At 33.7% G+C, this 17,994-nt stretch overlaps 5 protein-coding genes across 6 annotated transcripts in view; 3 read left to right on the plus strand and 2 right to left on the minus strand.

Moving 5' to 3' along the window:
• The first annotated feature begins 773 nt into the window (after positions 1 to 773).
• On the plus strand, positions 774 to 2,814 carry LOC102591827 (40S ribosomal protein S21-like). Its single transcript, XM_006338037.2, has 4 exons — positions 774 to 870; positions 1,603 to 1,696; positions 1,808 to 1,940; positions 2,499 to 2,814. Exons 2-4 carry the CDS (start codon positions 1,647 to 1,649, stop codon positions 2,562 to 2,564), a joined length of 249 nt encoding a protein of 82 aa, XP_006338099.1. The 5' UTR covers positions 774 to 870; positions 1,603 to 1,646; the 3' UTR covers positions 2,565 to 2,814.
• A 1,217-nt stretch (positions 2,815 to 4,031) lies between these two features.
• On the plus strand, positions 4,032 to 5,704 carry LOC102592155 (40S ribosomal protein S21-like). 2 transcript variants are annotated; one of them, XM_015313264.1, is made up of 5 exons: positions 4,032 to 4,134; positions 4,438 to 4,513; positions 4,596 to 4,690; positions 4,779 to 4,911; positions 5,452 to 5,704. In XM_015313264.1, the coding sequence occupies exons 3-5, from the start codon at positions 4,641 to 4,643 to the stop codon at positions 5,515 to 5,517; spliced, it is 249 nt and encodes an 82-aa protein (XP_015168750.1). In that variant the 5' UTR covers positions 4,032 to 4,134; positions 4,438 to 4,513; positions 4,596 to 4,640; the 3' UTR covers positions 5,518 to 5,704. The 2 variants fall into 2 exon arrangements, with proteins under 2 accessions (XP_015168750.1, XP_006338100.1); XM_006338038.2 differs by lacking the exon at positions 4,438 to 4,513.
• A 507-nt stretch (positions 5,705 to 6,211) lies between these two features.
• LOC102592494 (glycine-rich cell wall structural protein-like) lies at positions 6,212 to 8,118 on the plus strand. The gene is made up of 3 exons (XM_006338039.2): positions 6,212 to 6,379; positions 6,449 to 6,935; positions 7,008 to 8,118. Exons 1-3 carry the CDS (start codon positions 6,212 to 6,214, stop codon positions 7,940 to 7,942), a joined length of 1,590 nt encoding a protein of 529 aa, XP_006338101.2. The 3' UTR covers positions 7,943 to 8,118.
• A 2,765-nt stretch (positions 8,119 to 10,883) lies between these two features.
• Positions 10,884 to 12,305, minus strand: LOC102592834 (purine permease 3-like). Its single transcript, XM_006338040.2, has 2 exons — positions 11,584 to 12,305; positions 10,884 to 11,252 (listed from the first exon to the last, which is right to left on the minus strand). Exons 1-2 carry the CDS (start codon positions 12,286 to 12,288, stop codon positions 10,899 to 10,901), a joined length of 1,059 nt encoding a protein of 352 aa, XP_006338102.1. The 5' UTR covers positions 12,289 to 12,305; the 3' UTR covers positions 10,884 to 10,898.
• A 3,968-nt stretch (positions 12,306 to 16,273) lies between these two features.
• Positions 16,274 to 17,994, minus strand: part of LOC102593174 (purine permease 1-like) — a 3,600-nt gene continuing 1,879 nt past the window's right edge. Inside the window, exon 2 of the mRNA XM_006338041.2 lies at positions 16,274 to 16,890. Coding sequence (XP_006338103.1) covers positions 16,513 to 16,890 — 378 coding nt within the window. The 3' untranslated portion in view covers positions 16,274 to 16,512. The remainder of the gene's footprint in view (positions 16,891 to 17,994) is intronic.

Consider the following 17,994-nt stretch of genomic DNA (forward strand, 5'->3'; position numbering starts at 1 on the left):
TAAATTCTTCACAGCCAAAAAAATATTTTATACACTTTCGGCTGCATTCACCTTCCACGGCACCTGTCAAGATCTCAAATTTCATAAGTTTCGGGGTGGAACCCTATTCGAGAATCTGTGTACAGCAAAATAATATACTCATCATGAAAAGTCTCATATTGTGTAGCATCTATTTGATGTAATGATATCCATACTTCCTTTTTCCTTTCTCATTTTATCTTTATTTAATAATCATATTTCAATATTTACCCAATAAAATGTAGCCTACCTCATACTCTTTTTTTTTTTTATAAATTTATCTTTTAAATTATTGATATGTGATACTACATATGGAAAATGATGCATTACAATATATCAAAATATTATATTTATTAAAAAATAGTATAATACACGACGATATAATACAATATGATATATTACGAAACAATATCTGGCAACCTCCAAACAAAGTGTTAAGGAGTTATGAGTTAGAGGGTGTTTGGATTGGCTTAAAAATTGGTTAAACCTATTTTTATTTTTAGAAAGTGTTTGATAAGGTTAAAAATAACTTGAAATAAATTAAAAATGACTTAAAATAAATAAAACACAAAAGTAAATCTCTCATACTTTTTATTTTTAGACTCAAGCGTCATTTAAGTTTAAGTCAATCCAAACGGACTGTTACAACCTACCAGAAATTCTTCACGGGTCTTTCTTAATTGAGTCGGGTCGGGTGGGTCAAAGGATCGGATTTCGTAATTGTGCCAAAGAACTAGGGTTATTTAAGTCAATCCGCGCTGGTTTAGGGTTTTTGCTATAATAAACCTTTTAGCCGCAGCGCCGTTCGTCTTCTCCAAGCACATCCGTTGGTGTCGTCAGTCTGTCTTCGAGGTACAAAGCTCAGCACATGTTTCTTCTCCTTTGTATGATACTAATTTTATAGTGTATATCGGGTTTCTCTCTTTCTTTTGGATACATAATGCATTATTCATGTTCGTGTAATCAAGCTTTGGGCTGGAATTGAAAATTGTATTTCCTGTATAGCATAATTGACTTATCACCATAGAAGGCGCTGTAACTTAATGCCGTCTTTTGTTTGAAGCACTAATTGCATGTGTTACTATTTGTATCCTTTTCTGATTGTGTTAAGAGTAGTTTGCTTTGCATTGTTTATCTTCACTTTGCTGCATTTCTGTTCAACCATCCTGGATGGGCACAATTGGAACTTTTTTTACGAATTTGAAATTTTGTTTGGTAAGATAAATGACAGAATTCCTGATTTCATCCCAATATGTGATCGTTAAATCCTACATGTTTCAATTATTCAGATTATCAATTCAAACTTCCACAACCAGTACTTGGGTGTATTGATCTCCTAATCTCAATGACTCACACTTTTGAAGTATATTAGTAAAATTTTATTTGATTCAAACTTGTATAATGTGAAGCTGGATAGTTGAATTTTAATTAGTTTTACCTTATGGATGACTTTGCGTCCGAATACTTCTGTATTATAATCTATTGTGGAAGTGTGAGCCTACTAGCGCAGGTTTGCTTACCCATGAAAGAAGAGATTCTTTTGTTAGTGACTTGCACTTTAACTTGCTTTCTTTTTAAATTTAGGTGTTTTCCCCTTCTAAATCTATTTGTGTAAAGCCATTGTCAAGATGCAGAACGACGAGGGACAAAACATGGACCTTTACATCCCTAGGAAGTGGTATGTTTTTCTTACTTCCCAACACTTTTGACTAGATTCGGCTGCCCCGCTTCATCTACTTAATGAAGATGTTAGGTTGTCCTAGATTATTAATGTACTATTTGGATGCAGCTCTGCTACTAACAGGCTTATAACTTCCAAGGATCATGCATCTGTCCAGCTCAATGTTGGCCATTTGGATGAGTCTGGCCGATACACTGGCCAGTTCACCACTTATGCTCTCTGTGGATTTATTCGCGCCCAGGTAACTTCCTTGTTACCTTTGAATATCATGGTAGAGGAATTTGACCTTTGGATTGTTTTGAGTCATGCCAAACAGTTCATTTCTGTGTCTTTTGAATTACTTGTTTTGAACTATTCATTGTGCCTCCCGGTCTTTAAAATGCACAACATATCTTTGTATGTGGGCGGAAGTGGTTGCTGTTTACATGGCTTACTAACCTGAGGTGTGACTGCCTCTCATGCCAATACATCTTGCACAATATACTGGCGGTACATCTTTGGCTGGTTTTCTTGTCCCATTCTTCTTTCTACGAAACTGAAATTGAAAATTGCTCACCGATAACTAGCTCTGGTATACTTTGTTTGTATTGGTGGTTGGCATGTTGCTAGCTTATTATTATTCCTTGTCAAAAAACTTTTTACAGTAAGAGTGATGCCTCTTTCTCTTATATTTTTAGATCTATTATTATATGGGTCTTCTTTGCTGGAGTATTATCTTAGGATCTTGTTATGGTGATTTATGTAGTTTGCTCTTGACATTTGTCTGCTACTGCAAATGACTTGAAAACACTTTTTGCAGGGAGACGCTGATAGTGCTCTTGATAGGCTCTGGCAGAAGAAAAAGGCTGAAGTTGGACAACAATGAGAGTTTTCCATTTGATGTTACCATTCTTGAAAAATGAGAGTTTTCTATTTAGTATTTGTATTACCAGCAGTTCTTTGTTGGTGTTAGTGGCTGTTCTGTTTTATGTTTAAAATACATTATCAGACAAATGGAACATGCTTGTTACTATTTTAGTGCATTAACTTGATTTTTGTTTTAATGAATTGGCCTGGTTCGTGAGCCATTTCTTTCGGTTGCTATTTACTTGTCACTAAACTTGTGTTTGTTGGAACTTGGAACTGGCTTTATGCTTTCTTCTAGGTGTTTTGATTTTATGCATTTTCTTTAATAATAAATGATGGTGGTTCTTGGGGCAGTTATTTGTGTACCTCAACTATTCCATCCCACCAATGTAGGTACCAAGTTATTACTCAGAGATGAAAGGTTATCTTATATGCTTTCAGTACCTATTGGTGTTGCAACAAATTATCTTCAGGCTGAGGAGTAGATATCTTGCTCTCAACTAAATAAAATTCTCTTCTTTGCTACTTTTGCACTCTATTTTTCTTCATTCATCAACACATACCTCCCCACCAGCACATAGTAAGTATGCTTTTAGAGCCTTTGTGATGCTAAATTCATGTCTTCTTCTCTTGTATTTGCACCTTATATGTAGCTCTGAACATGTGATGCAGATAGGACTTCATATGTGTATGCCTTCGTCCCTTGGGGGTAAAGAAAAGGATCTTCCTGTTTGTCTTAATCCTTTGTCCTTGAAGGAGCTATTTCTTAGATTTTTATGGAAGTCAATCACGAATTGGACGGATTTTATGATACATAGAGACGTTTGGTTGTGGGTAGTAATGATGAATATGCTTGGCATTTAACTATGCAAATGATCCAAATTTCCTTTCGTACTTACATGTGTATTAGGTAGATCGTCGTTGGTGTTAATAGTTGATGGTAAGTATTTGATTAAAAACAATTGTGAATCAAACATACTTTTAACAGCATGGATAAAGTTGATCCCAGCTTTATAACAAAAGGTAAATCTAGACTAGACTTATTTCAAGTAGTTCAAAGCCAAATTTGAACCCTTGCCTCGCTGTCTAGTTTGACTCCCATGAAATTTCAGATTTAAATTCTAAATGTAGGTATTTGATTAAAAAATATCGAAAGTATATTTCCATTTGAGCCATATCACAGGTGCTAATGTAAAATATTTTGTTTTATTGTAATTTACCCAGTGTTTGAATAAGTTTAGCAGCACAGTTTGGCTCATCTCTATGTGTTTGATAAAATAAATGTCCAAAATTCTTATAAAAACCACAATCAAGCAAAAGAAACTGGTCACCATCAACCTACCATTATCAACTTATTAACCATTTTTAATTTGATCAAATTTTTTACTCTACTTAATGTATAAATTCCTCAACATTTCATCCATCATTTGTGGGATTGGTTAAGGATCGGGTTCTGTAATTGCACAAAATAACTAGGGTTATTTCAGTCAATCCGTGCTGATTTAGGGCTTTTACGTACCAAACTTTAACCAGCAGTGGTGCTCGCTCACATTCTTCGGCGCCGTCTCTGTCTGTCTTCCAACTTGCAGGTACAATCTCGTTCTCGTCTCCTGTATTGTTTCTGTAATAATTTGGATTATTGATGTACGATTCATGTTCATGTAATCAAGTGCAATTGAAATTTGTATTTCCTGTATGGCGTTAATTGATTTAGCACCACAAAGATGCTGTATCTCAATTACATGTGTTACTATTTGGATCCATTCAACTCTTTGATTGTGTTAAAGTAGCATGCTGTTTTTGCATTTTTGAGTAGGATTTAATCTCCAATCAAGTATAAACGTTTGAAATCTCTCGATATTTCCTCTGATTCAAACTTGTATCATGTGGAGGTTGATGCTCCAAGTGTAATTAGTTGGATGCCTTTGAAAATGTCGAATTACTTCACGATTACACAATTAGTATCAGGTAGGCTCTCTCTACACATGAAAACAATATGTTGTTTTGTTAACGACATGCCTTTTAATTTGCTTTCCCTTTTAAATCCCAGGAGCTTTCCACTTCTAAAGTCTATTAGCGTAAAGCCATATTCAAGATGCAGAACGACGAGGGACAAAACATGGACCTTTACATCCCGAGGAAGTGGTATGTATTTCTTTCTTCCTAGTAATACTTTGGATTAGAAGATGTATATTAGGTTTTCATGGATAATTAACACACTATTTGGATGCAGCTCTGCCACTAACAGGCTGATCACTTCCAAGGATCATGCATCTGTTCAGCTCAATGTTGGCCATTTAGATGAGTCTGGCCGATACACTGGCCAGTTCACCACTTATGCACTATGTGGATTTATTCGTGCCCAGGTAGTGCTTTTTTGTTACTTCTGAATATCACGTTAAAGGAATTTTCCTTCGGAGTCATTCTAAACAGCTCTTTTTCTGTGCCTTTGGAATTACATGAGTGTTCTAAGAGTTAACTATTTATTGTGCCTTGTGTACTTTAAAAATGCTCGACTTATCTTTGTATGTGGAACAAAATAGGTGCTATTTGCATGGCTCACTAGCCTGAGTTGTCAGTTCCTATCATGCCAATACATTTCTGACTGTTTTTCTCATCTTATTTTTTTTTCTTCGGGAAACTGATAATTGAGCATTTGTAACATGTTTTGGTACACTTTAATAACAGTAATTATCTCTTTTGCTTATATTGGTTGCTGTCATTCAGCTAACTTTATCATCCCTTGTGATTCTTTCACTTATATTTTTGGAGCTACAATTCGGGCATACATGATTCTTCTTTTCTGGAATTATTAGCTTATGATCTTTCTGTGGTGGTTTATCTCGATTCCTTTTGACATTCATCATTTGTGTGCTATAGCAATTGACTTGTTAACACTTTTGCAGGGAGACGCCGATAGTGCTCTTGATAGGCTCTGGCAAAAGAAAAAAGCTGAAGTTGGACAACAATGAGAGTTTTCTATTTGCTTTTATTTATGCTGAAAGTGTAGACTACCTTTCTCTTTCTCTCTTCGATCTTCTTTCCAGTTTCTCCCCATGCAACCTTCGTCTTTTCATTTCCTGGAACTGAGCATAATGTGAGTTATTTGTTTCTAAACTTTCGTGAGATGAACATGGACAGTAGGCATAAGACTCTTAATTTTTTCTCGCTGCATAGTGTAGTTTATTTTTGCCTCTTAAAAGTTGCAGTTCTCAAGTCCATCCAGATCTTGCGTTGTGCTTCTGTGGCACATCCTTGATAGTTTTCAAGACCAAATAAAAGAGTTGCAGATTTCTCGTCTCTAGGAGAATGTAGTGTCATATACAAACATAAAATATTCAATCATTATGTGCAGAAGACATCGGTGATCTTATAAAATTCCTTGCAAAATGCCAAACGTCGTGTTTAAATGAACCAGAGAATAATCTAAGTTCAAATACCATAAATCCCCTGTTTTTCTTCTTCTTTGCCATATTAAATTAGTTATCAGTTAAGATCATGGGATAGAATAACATGAAAAATTAACACAAATAGCAATAACATTTTTATTAGAAGAAATGGCGTACAAGATACAAATATTAACAATCAAATAATACAGAAGTTGTAGCTTTACGTATCGGCATTATTGATATATGTATACATCAGCAAGAAGCTGCTGCTGGAGCCATGACACGCTTTTTTTTCTTCTTATATAAGCAAAAGAGAGCAATAGCAAATGCTATGAAGAAAAGACCCCCGATTGATACACCTACCGCGATAATTGTAGTGTGTTTTCCGCCTCCCCCTGAAGGTGGGGCAACATCAATACTATTACTTGATGGTGGAGGAGGAAAGGTACTTGAAGGAAAAGTTGGTGATGGAAGTGGTGTTAATGCTGAAGGAGGTGGACTTAGTTTTGAATAGGGGGTCGATGGAGAGGGTGTTGGAACTTTATCACCATCTGGTGATGAAGGTGCTAACCTTGGTGATTGTGAGTTTTTTGGTGGCAGAGAATATGGTGGTACTCCTGGAGAAGAAGTTGGAGATTGCGAGGCATTTGATGGTGAAGAAGTTGGTGAGGGTGGAATCTTGGAATTGTTGGGTGGTGAACTTGGAGTTTGTGGAGGTGAAATGGGACTTTTGGAAGAGTTCGGTGGTGAACTCGGAGTTTGTGGAGGTGAAATGGGACTTTTGGAAGAGTTCGGTGGTGAACTCGGAGTTTGTGGAGGTGAAATGGGACTTTTGGAAGAGTTCGGTGGTGAACTCGGAGTTTGTGGAGGTGAAATGGGACTTTTGGAAGAGTTCGGTGGTGAACTCGGAGTTTGTGGAGGTGAAATGGGACTTTTGGAAGAGTTCGGTGGTGAACTCGGAGTTTGTGGAGGTGAAATGGGACTTTTGGAAGAGTTTGGTGGTGAACTTGGAGTTTGTGGGGGTGAAAGAGGACTTTTGGAATTGTTTGGTGGTGAACTCGGAATTTGTGGAGGTGAAATAGGACTTCTAGAAGAGTTTGGTGGTGAACTCGGAGTTTCTGGAGGTGAAAGAGGACTTTTGGAATTGTTTGGTGGTGAACTCGGAATTTGTGGAGGTGAAATAGGACTTCTAGAAGAGTTTGGTGGTGAACTCGGAGTTTCTGGAGGTGAAAGAGGACTTTTGGAATTGTTTGGTGGTGAACTCGGAATTTGTGGAGGTGAAATAGGACTTCTAGAAGAGTTTGGTGGTGAACTCGGAGTTTCTGGAGGTGAAAGAGGACTTTTGGAATTGTTTGGTGGTGAACTCGGAATTTGTGGAGGTGAAATAGGACTTCTAGAAGAGTTTGGTGGTGAACTCGGAGTTTCTGGAGGTGAAAGAGGACTTTTGGAATTGTTTGGTGGTGAACTCGGAGTTTGTGGGGGTGAAAGAGGACTTTTGGAATTGTTTGGTGGTGAACTCGGAGTTTGTGGGGGTGAAAGAGGACTTTTGGAATTGTTTGGTGGTGAACTCGGAGTTTGTGGGGGTGAAAGAGGACTTTTGGAATTGTTTGGTGGTGAACTCGGAATTTGTGGAGGTGAAATAGGACTTCTAGAAGAGTTTGGTGGTGAACTCGGAGTTTCTGGAGGTGAAAGAGGACTTTTGGAATTGTTTGGTGGTGAACTCGGAATTTGTGGAGGTGAAATAGGACTTCTAGAAGAGTTTGGTGGTGAACTCGGAGTTTGTGGTGGTGGAGGAGGAGCATTGGTTGATCCAGGATTTGAACTTGATGAAGGAGGCGGAGGAAATAGTGGTGGTGGCAATGTTGGTGGTGTGGGTGGGTTTGAAGGTGACATATTATTACCACCTCCGGGAGGTGTTAAATTTGGAGGTGAGGTTATAGGAACTGCCACCGCCGGAGGTGGCGGTTTCGGATTATTCGACGGCATAGTAGGTGGAGGCGGAGAGTAATATGTATAAGCCATTGCAATGCGCTTATGAGATAACATTTGTTTTTTCTTCCAACAGTGCTTAATGCTTATAGCTTAATTTTATGGGCAAGAGGTACGTATGTCCAATATGTGACTATATATAGTGTGTTATATTTATGTATCATACATTTCGTTTGTAAAAGTTTCCAACTACAGTAACAATGAAGTTAATCAACGTATTAATGTTTGTCCTAATTTATTGTTTAGAGTTTATCAACTCTAAAATAATTGATTGTATGACTTGCTTTGACATAATTAGTTTTTGCTAATAAACGTAGGGTTGGTGTAATAATGATCATGGAGCAGAGCAAAGCCGCCTCAAAACAGTAATAATATTCTCGTGCAGCAATTTAAAAGCACAAACTCATTGTCCACATGTCTCTTTCTTTATAATCATAGAGCCGACACAAATAATTAGATTTGTAATTAAATATTTATAGGTATTCAGTAATTTTTGTATATATATAAAAAAGCTTTTTTATTGGTTCACCCCTTAACCAATAAAAAAGCTTATATTTTGGCTGGTAAACAAATCTAACAGACAAAATTTTTTAAATATAACGAAACTGAGTTGGTCCATGTGTCATATTCTCCGATAATGAAATCCAAGTTGTATTGTTTTACTCCTCTTTTATTTTCGGTTGATAATTTGTGCTACCTAGATTGAAAAAAATAGATGATTGTTCCCTATTATTCATTCCTCAAGAATAATGGACAAAAGAGTAGTAGTTTGGAATCTCAATAATAGACAAAGCCTTAACAAATTATAGTTAATTGTTTTAAATTTAATAAATACATTCTAAATTGTAAATAGCTTGGGTGAAGAATCTTTCATTTCTGTCTAGGAGTCCAACTTGAGCAAGGAGAGCAAGTTTGTCTGCCGCCATAAAGTATTATAACTTCTCTATAGCAATGATGAATTCGACAATTGATAAATAAAGTCATTCTTTTGTCTTGAGCATAAAAAAAAACTAATTGTGACAATTCTATAACTCTTGAGAAGTTCAATAATTTTGGAAGAAGATGTTCAGAAGCATATATTTACATCACATGAGAAATTGTTAAAAAAAAAACAAATGAATTTATACTACATCATGTTAACTTCATATATTGGAACATTACATACTAATGTATAAATTATGCAAATTGATGGCCTTTCGATAGTGCCAATCGAGAAGTTCATCAGTCAACAACTTTGAGGAAAATAAACAAGGCAGTCCACTCAAACATTAAAGATCACTATCAAAAGGGGAAGTAAAGACAGCCGCATTTTGACAATAATAATGACGATGTGTTCCTTCACAAACTGTTAAAAAGAAGAGAAAAGGTGAAGGTACAAAATGCAATGTAAAGACACCAGAGAAATATTGAGTGAAGGGAAAGGATAGATACATTTCCTGTAATCCTCAACATAAAATTTCTCCTTTTTTGCTTAATTCTTCTATTGTTGGAAGAACATTGAAGCATATCATCAAAGGGGAGTTAACACCACAACCATGCACTTAGCAAGTAACAAATGGACCACTATTAGAAACTGATTTAATTTTGATATGATAAAATTATTGCAGAAAAGGCAGCACCAGGCTATCATACAACTAATGACACAAGTAATACACTGACAAAAATTTACATTTTGTGTTTTCACCAAAAAGAAATCTTTCTTTCCACTCACAAATTCGACAATAATCAGCATATACTAAGAGAGAAGGCATCACTTCCAGCCTTATTCGAACTCACTCAATGATAATAAATCACACGAAATATTTTAAAATATAAGAAGAAGAAGAGTAGAAGATTAAAAACAATTGTGGTTGAAAAAAATGTGAGGAAATCCGTCTATTTATAGTCAACAAAGGGTGGTATAAACAAGTATTTTTTGTGTCTTATCGGAAAAGTCATGACCTTTTGAGTAGTTACAACCCTTTGGGAAAGTCAAAACTTATTGAAAAAGTCACAATTCTTTGGAAAAGTCACAACTCATCGAAAAATCACAATCCTTCGAAAAAAGTCACAACTTATAAAAAAGGTCACAACTCATCGAAAAAGTCACAACCTAAGTTAGGGATATTATAGTAATTTAACATTCAAGTTAGGAGTTAATGTTTTTAACAATAGACTAAACTTGTTTTAACAATAGACTAAACCTGTTTTAACAATAGACTAAACCTGTTTTTTAATCAATAAAACATGTTTTTGATTCAAATAATCATTTTAACTTCTATTAAGAGAGAGTTCATCTGTAAGGGTATTTAAATATCATCCCATGATAAATCATCGTTTCGGCCTTCCTTCTATTAACTCCAACACTAGGGCATACATATAATTGGACGAAATTCTGCGTCTTTAGTGATCTTTTAACACTTGTTTAGTTCATAGATCTAGAGTTTAATTAAGTCCTAATTACCTTAAGTTTTCACAATTAATGGTACATTGTATAATAATAAGAAAATAGATTGTCCCACATCTACAAAGAAAGATTGATATTTCCTATTTATAAGTAACTAGAAACGAACACTATTTGCCGAGCTTCGTAACGTGGGCTTGTAACTTGAATGAGGGCATTAATGTGGTGGAATGTTGGGCTGATCCAGAAGGTTGGACTTTGTGGGCTATTCACTGGCCTGCCCTATCCAAGCATAGAGTTGGGCCATGTAGCCCAAGCGAATGCATGGGCCGCTTGGCTCTTAAAGTGGGGTGGACCGCGTGAGGCTGGTTTCACAGAGCAACGAATAACTTCCGCTCTATGTAGTGGAAGGATCATGGGTCAGTGCTCACTGAGTCCAACAAAAGCCTGATAGGCTGCTCCAACTAAACCATCATTTTAACTATACATGAAAGTAGAAATTATTTAAAACATCATACAAAATAAAATAAAATTACATAATTAAATTACAAAGAAAACATCATACAAAATAAAATAAAATTACATAATTAAATTACAAAGAGATCAGAGGTGAGGTTTGAACCATTTCTGTTTGGGGAATTGGACTCTCCTCTTTCTTCTTGCTTTGTTTCATTTCACCATAGAAGTATGAAACAAATCCCCAAAGAGAGAGGAATATAGCAAGACCCTTTGTAACTTGAAATGTTTCATGATATAAAATTACACCTAATAATTCTGTGAGTGGAAGTAACAAAGCAATTAAAATTCCACACAGCAATGATGAACCATATTGGACTACTCCAACGATTCCTAGTGTCGAAAATTGCCAAATAATAGCACTCCATACTAGCACCAAATAATATTTAGCTTTTCCTAGCTCAAATTGGCTTGCCTCCCTCGAAATCGCCTGCAATAATTGCATCCAGAGTTACCAAAATACTTCATGTTTAGTAGAAATTCATTAGGGAAAGGTAATAATTGATGGATGAAATGAAGTATTTATTTATTTTTCTTGTGGATATATATAGTTCAATAGACAATTCTTCCTTTGTTATTGTAATTGTTTTTATGGTAGATAAATTAAGAACCATTTTGACTTGTAATAGTAACAGTAACACATACTCATTTGGTCCAGCCTATCTCTGTTGATCAACCGAACATGAAAAATTGAAATTATTTCTCTCATACAAAACACATTCTTAATTTAATTAACAAAAAAGAGGGATGCATATATTTACCTGAAAATCCTTGTTTACAATCATTCCAACAGTGCAAAAAGCCGAAGCAAAAATGTTAAGTATCATCTGAATCTCCAAAATCATAATGTAAGTTACATTTTTTTTAGCCCTGATGTAAATCAACTCAAGTAGAGGCAGAGCAAGCCCTGTTGAAGCAGCAGCCAAAAGTGTCATTACAAACCCCAAAACATATTGTTTAGTTGACTCCCCTTCTGGTCGATCACTCTCCGCTCGTAGCGCTAAAGTTCCCGCTCCAACAATCAATAAAACAACCGCATTCACCGAATACGCAGTCAATTTCTGCTTTACTATAAGAAAAGCAAATATCACGGTAAATCCGAGTTGTGCTGCATAAATAACGGTTGAAGTAGAAACAGGGAGTTTTGCGGGTCCCCACGTGTAAAGATAACCAGCTAGGCCGACTAGAATACCTAACGCGGCTGATGATGTGAACTCCTGAAGAGTTATACATAAAAAGTTGATATCAGAGCCCTGAGTTTTTAGACGGTAAAAATAAGCGATGATGAGAACAATGAGAATAATTGGCCATCCAATGCATGCTAGCCAACTCGAAAGCCAAATTCTTTGGCCACCGTGGAGGAAATAGAGACGTGAGATTACAGGACCACCACAATAGCCTATGCCAAGAGCGATACAATTGAGTACAAGTATAAATTTTCTCCATTTGCTGCTTTGATTATCCATTTCCAATTTTCTTGAACTTTGTCTATATTGATTGATTTTTTCGTCTCGATTTATGTGAAAATATTTAACTGTATATGAAATTTTTGTAATAAAAAATAGGTGAATTGGGTTGGAGGGAGTGAAAAATCCAAATCCAAGTATGTAGAACAATAAATAATTGTGAGGATAAGTAAATGATTGAGGGATTCGTCATTGAACAGGGCAAAGTCGTTTTGGTATCATTAGGAGACGGAGCTAGAATATAGTTTATGAGTAGTCAAATTCACTAACTTTGATTGAAACTCTCTATTTCACTTGAGAAATTTATCGAGTTTGCACAAATTATTACACTTTAGAACTTTTAACTTAAAGAAAACTAAATCTTAAATTCATAAATTTCAAATTCTGATTCGACCCACGGCTCTTCCCTTTGTAAAATAAGGCTTATGCCTTAGGCCCCCTAATTTTTATCAAAAATAAATTGTGTTAATTTTTTTATAGAAAAAATTGATTATTTATGATAAAAAGTATATTTTTTTAAAAAAATATTATTTTACTCAGTTTAACATATGTTGTCCTTTGTTAAATTTAAGAATTAATAGTGAAGAGGGTTGAGCAAAGAGCATTACAAATTCTTTTTTATTTCGTTTCAAGCATTACAAATTTACAACAAACATATAGAAATGTGGTAAATCAAGGCATCATCTTCTTGTATCAGATTCTATGGTTCTAACTCTTATCTTTATTTAATATTTGTCAACTTTACTTATAGAATTATATTAACAATTCATATTATTATCACCTCACTGAAAGGATGTTTTTCAATATTGAGTTGATAAAATCTTACCTAAAATCAATAACTGAAAAAATAATATTAAATACTAATATTTTTCATCTAAATAGTGTAAGAAAAATAATTTTTGAATAAATACGTATACGAAGTTTGTTTATATTTTAGGCCTCAAATTGAAATTTTCGCTTTAGGCCTCCAATTACGTTGAGCCGCCCCTGATGACCTCGAACATTGGTTACAATGACACAACGGTTCTGGCATTAGCTGCTTGTTCTCTAAATTTTTTGTCACTCGACTGTTCAGTCATAAGTAGGACTTGTCTTGTTGTCTCATTTGTTTTCTTCATAAGCAACAAGACCATTCACTTTATTTTTTTATTATTTTTCTTTGTAGAATTAGACCATGATGAGGCTCATGTAATTATTGTTACAATTTACAATAGTACCAATTCTGATTTAGCATGATTTTCCCTTTTTCACATACTAATGCAATTAATTTAGCGTCATGGATTAGCATCAAAGTCTGTTTTTATAACCCTGCAAACTTACACAACTAATTAGGAATTCAAAATTATTAAGGATATACAAAGAATCATTTAACACATTATTTTTTCATGCATAAATGTCCAAGTTTGAATTTATGCAGCATGTCAGAAAATTTTCAAAACTATAAATTCACGAGTCTGAAGTTAACTTCAAAAAAGGCTAAATTACAATAATTTATGAATTTCGGCTATGTCTTAAATAAGGGTCCTCAAATTGTCTATTTGTGAAGTTTCCCATTAAAATGTGGAGTATACATTATTTCACCTTCCTCGTTTTATGTGAAAGGGTATGACTAGACATGAAATTTAAAAAAAATAAAAAGGAATTTACATGTGAGTCAAATATAAAACTCAACACACAAGTGCGGCATTTGATTGCTAGTTTACAATCCAACATTATTAAAGCATGTATACTATATCAATTTATGTATTATTTTACGTAAGATAGAAGATTAAATAACTAAATTATTCCTAACTAATCTCTATACTCTAAGCATCAACCAAATGACCCCTTAGGATAAAATGATAATGTGAAAATATAATATATTGAATTTTAAAGAAAACACCTTCAAATTAATCAATAAAGAGACCTAGTTTAGGAAGCGGACCCAATAACATTGTTTAAGCCCAACAGAACCCAAAACATTTGAGCCCAACTAATTTTTCACTAAATAACTTGCATATTCTTTTGATATATGTAGGTAAATCTATAACCTTATTATATGTGTTCAAATATAATATTGAGTTGAATGGAAACCTTTCTGTTTTTTTTTATTTTAAAATAATTGTTTAAGGTCGACTTTTGGTTTGATACTTTTTTCGTAGGAAATGTTGGTTTTATCCGAGTGACAGGATACTTGTCAATAGGTCTGGATTTAAAAAAAGAAAAAATCATTTTTAGTATAGCTATTTATCGTTTTTTTGTACATTTGCTGCATATATTCATATTGATGATATAAAAATTATTTGTTCTTTAATGTTTGAATATCTTTAACGAAATTTTTGACTTAGACTATTGCCTTAACGATTTAACTATACAAATGATAGGATAGAGACCTCACATTACACCCGCTATTTTCTGAAAGGTACTACACTTATACTTTTTGAGTGTTGTTCACTTATTTGACTTTGGACAAATTGCTGATATTAATTGAGTTGACCTAATGAAAATGAACGTACCACATTGAATCTAAAGTAAATGTAAATGTGTGTACAGAAAGATTATATTAATATTATGACCCTATAAATATAATATTTGTTAGATTTAGTTATCCCAGTGGGAGAAAACAACATATCTAGAATTTGCATATTGATTAAGTGGTTTTGGTTCAATTGATCTTATTGTGTTCTGACACAATGTAAGAGATAAAGAGTTTTCAAGTTATTTGAATCCGGATATCCACCTCTTTGGACCATCATTTAATGGGTTTTCCCTCACAATATTAAGGACCATATGAAGTATTTAACGTTCTATCTATCACTTGTCACTTTTACTTGTCAGTTTTAACATATTAAAAAAAATATCTTCATATTTTACCTTCAACATCAAATACTTATTGCTCAAATAATTTATCAAAACCAAAGATTAATTAAACACCAATTAATTATCTGAGTATTATGGTAAAATACATGTCATTATTTTTTAAAAAATATGTAAAGTCCAAAGTGGACAAATAATTAAAGGGAACAAATAAAGTATTTTCTAGTGTATACCAAGTAAGCAAAAATATGTTACATCTCAATAGCCTTTATATGTAATCTAGCTAACAAAACACTATAAGGATGAGAATAATGAGATGGGTGGGGAGCAAGGTTCGGGCTGGTGGGGGTGGGATGATAAAGAATGTGGGTGGAGAGGAAACAATGAACTTAGAATATATAATGTCACTTATGAAACTTATTCTTCCTACTTCTATTATGGAAGACATTTTTCTTGAAAAAATATTTTCAAAATATTTTGACCTGTCAAACACGAAAAAATAGACAAACGTTTTCCTCCCTATCAAACACACCCTAAAGCATGTATGAAGGAAAACTTTCTTTGAGTAATTCTCAAGTAAAATCAATTTTTTTTAGTTATTGTTTTGTTTTTTAATCGGTAAACTTGTGGTTAAATCCCCCTCAACCCTCCAAAATATATACGTATTACTTTACTATTATATATACGCTCGGTTGATAGTTTCTTGTTAAATCACTACAACTTAAACTACATAAGCTACTCCTTTTCTTTTTTTTTTAGTTAATGTGAAATGGTTTCATATTTCACATATTCAAGTGATCCAACAAATGAACAATTTAACAAACGAATCTTCTTTATAAAGATTTAAAATCTTTCGATTTTCCAGTAATTTGATGGTCAAACTACAATCAGAGATTGGCAATAGTCGTTAAAGTTGAGGTATTAAAAATGTGTAGATTGACTAATGCCTAATTAAGATACCTACCTCATAATTAACTTTAATTAATTTCAACAAGTGTTAAGCGGTTCGATAATTGAGAAAGACAAATGGGTAGATATAATATATGTTGCATTTTAATTCCTGTCTTTGACGTGACCTGCCGTTTAATTTGCTTTGTTTTTTCGGATAAACAAATGAAGTAGCAAAAAAATAAACTTGACTTATATGCATAATATAAACAGGTTACATTATTGGATTACATTATACTACGAGGGATAAACTTCATTCTTTCATAATAATCCCTTCATCAACACAACTATTTTAAACAATTTGTGGGAGAAAAGGTCTTATTAAACAGGGTCTATTGAGTAGTTGTGGGGTAACCAATAAATTCTAGTCACATCTTTTAAATGAAGAACAGAAATTTACACCTAATGATTAATTAATTTTCATACAAGTACAACAAAATAAAATAGTGCATGCATTATTTGGCCATTACATTAAATTTGCTACACAACATGTCCTGCGCCTGTTTGGCCCATATCTAATTGTTGAGATATTTGACTCTCTTTTTTCTTTAACTTCATCTTCTTTTCCTTCTTCCCTTGTTCATATTCACCATAAAAATATGAAACAAATCCCCATAGAGCTAGAAAAATAGCTACTCCTTTTTCCGCTTGAAATTTTTCGTGGAACAAAATTACAGCCAAAACTTCGGTAACAGGAAGTAAAAAAGCGCCTATAATTCCAGAGAGTAAAGAGGAAGAATAAAAAATAACTCCGACTAACCCCAATAGCGCGAATTGCCAAATAATGGCACACCATACTAGTACCATATAATACTTAGATTCTCCAATTGCATATTGACTTGCTTCCCTTGGAATCGCCTGTCAAAATAATTAAGTCGTTATTGTTATTGATTCTTTCTGATCCAAGTTGAATAAATTCTCTTTATATATGGAAAAGCATAGAATTTTTTTAAAAAGAGAGTAAAGAATAGAGGGAAAATTCGTTCTTTTCCTTTGTCTGAACAGAAAGCACAAACCAAATGAATTTGTTCTCTTATTTATTACTTTCTCTTAGAAATTAGATGCGCATCTTGAGTGTATGCAAACAAGAGCCGATTTATAGCTTAATTTACCGTGTATTTATAATCTCTTTGGTAAATCGGATATTTTATATACAAATTTCTTAAAATTGATTTAATATTATCTACTGGCATTCATGTTCAAAAAATGGTGCCCAAATAATGCATGTGGTTGAATGTTAGAGTAATTTACCTAAAGAAATTAGTGGTGCACCTATGTTGTAAAAATCCTAAATATGACGTTAATAATGCAAATGAAACTACATTGAACAAAAAGATTAGCTTTAGAAATAAAATTTTGCAACTCTAATTAATTTTCTTCCATTTTAATTAGTTTCCTAAAGAAGATGAGTGTGATGTAAACATATCCAATTTTAGAAGTAAGGCGGTACTGTAGATCGATATCATTTTCTAAAATAATTGCGTCAGAGGACAAATAATTGATATGAAAGGAAAGCAACAAGTTTAGACATTAGAAATGAGTCAACAATAATGGTAAAAATATTTGCTTTATCAAAAATAGTTTTTCCCTTTTAAGTGTAAGATTTGTTTTCTACAAAAGTTGGTAACGAATGTGATTATGACCCGATAAATAATAATATCTACTACAAAAGTAAACGTAAAAAAAAAGCCTCTCTTTCTCTTTTTTTCCTCTAACGTGCGTGAATAAGTTTATTATTATGCTCTAACTTGTCAGATTTTATTTTTTAGGAATTAAATTATATAAATTTTTAACATATACTTTCATCATATTAATACTAGAAGAATTGTATCTTATAATAATGCTTGTCATATAACTTTCAAAAAAAATATAGGAGGCTCTATCGTTATTTAATGTACGGACGAAAAAAAATTTCATATTGACAGCTAGAAGTGTGTGTGGGGGGGGGGGGGGGCCCCAAAA

Source organism: Solanum tuberosum, unplaced genomic scaffold, assembly GCF_000226075.1.
Source record: "Solanum tuberosum cultivar DM 1-3 516 R44 unplaced genomic scaffold, SolTub_3.0 scf00002, whole genome shotgun sequence".
Lineage (NCBI taxonomy): Eukaryota > Viridiplantae > Streptophyta > Magnoliopsida > Solanales > Solanaceae > Solanum > Solanum tuberosum.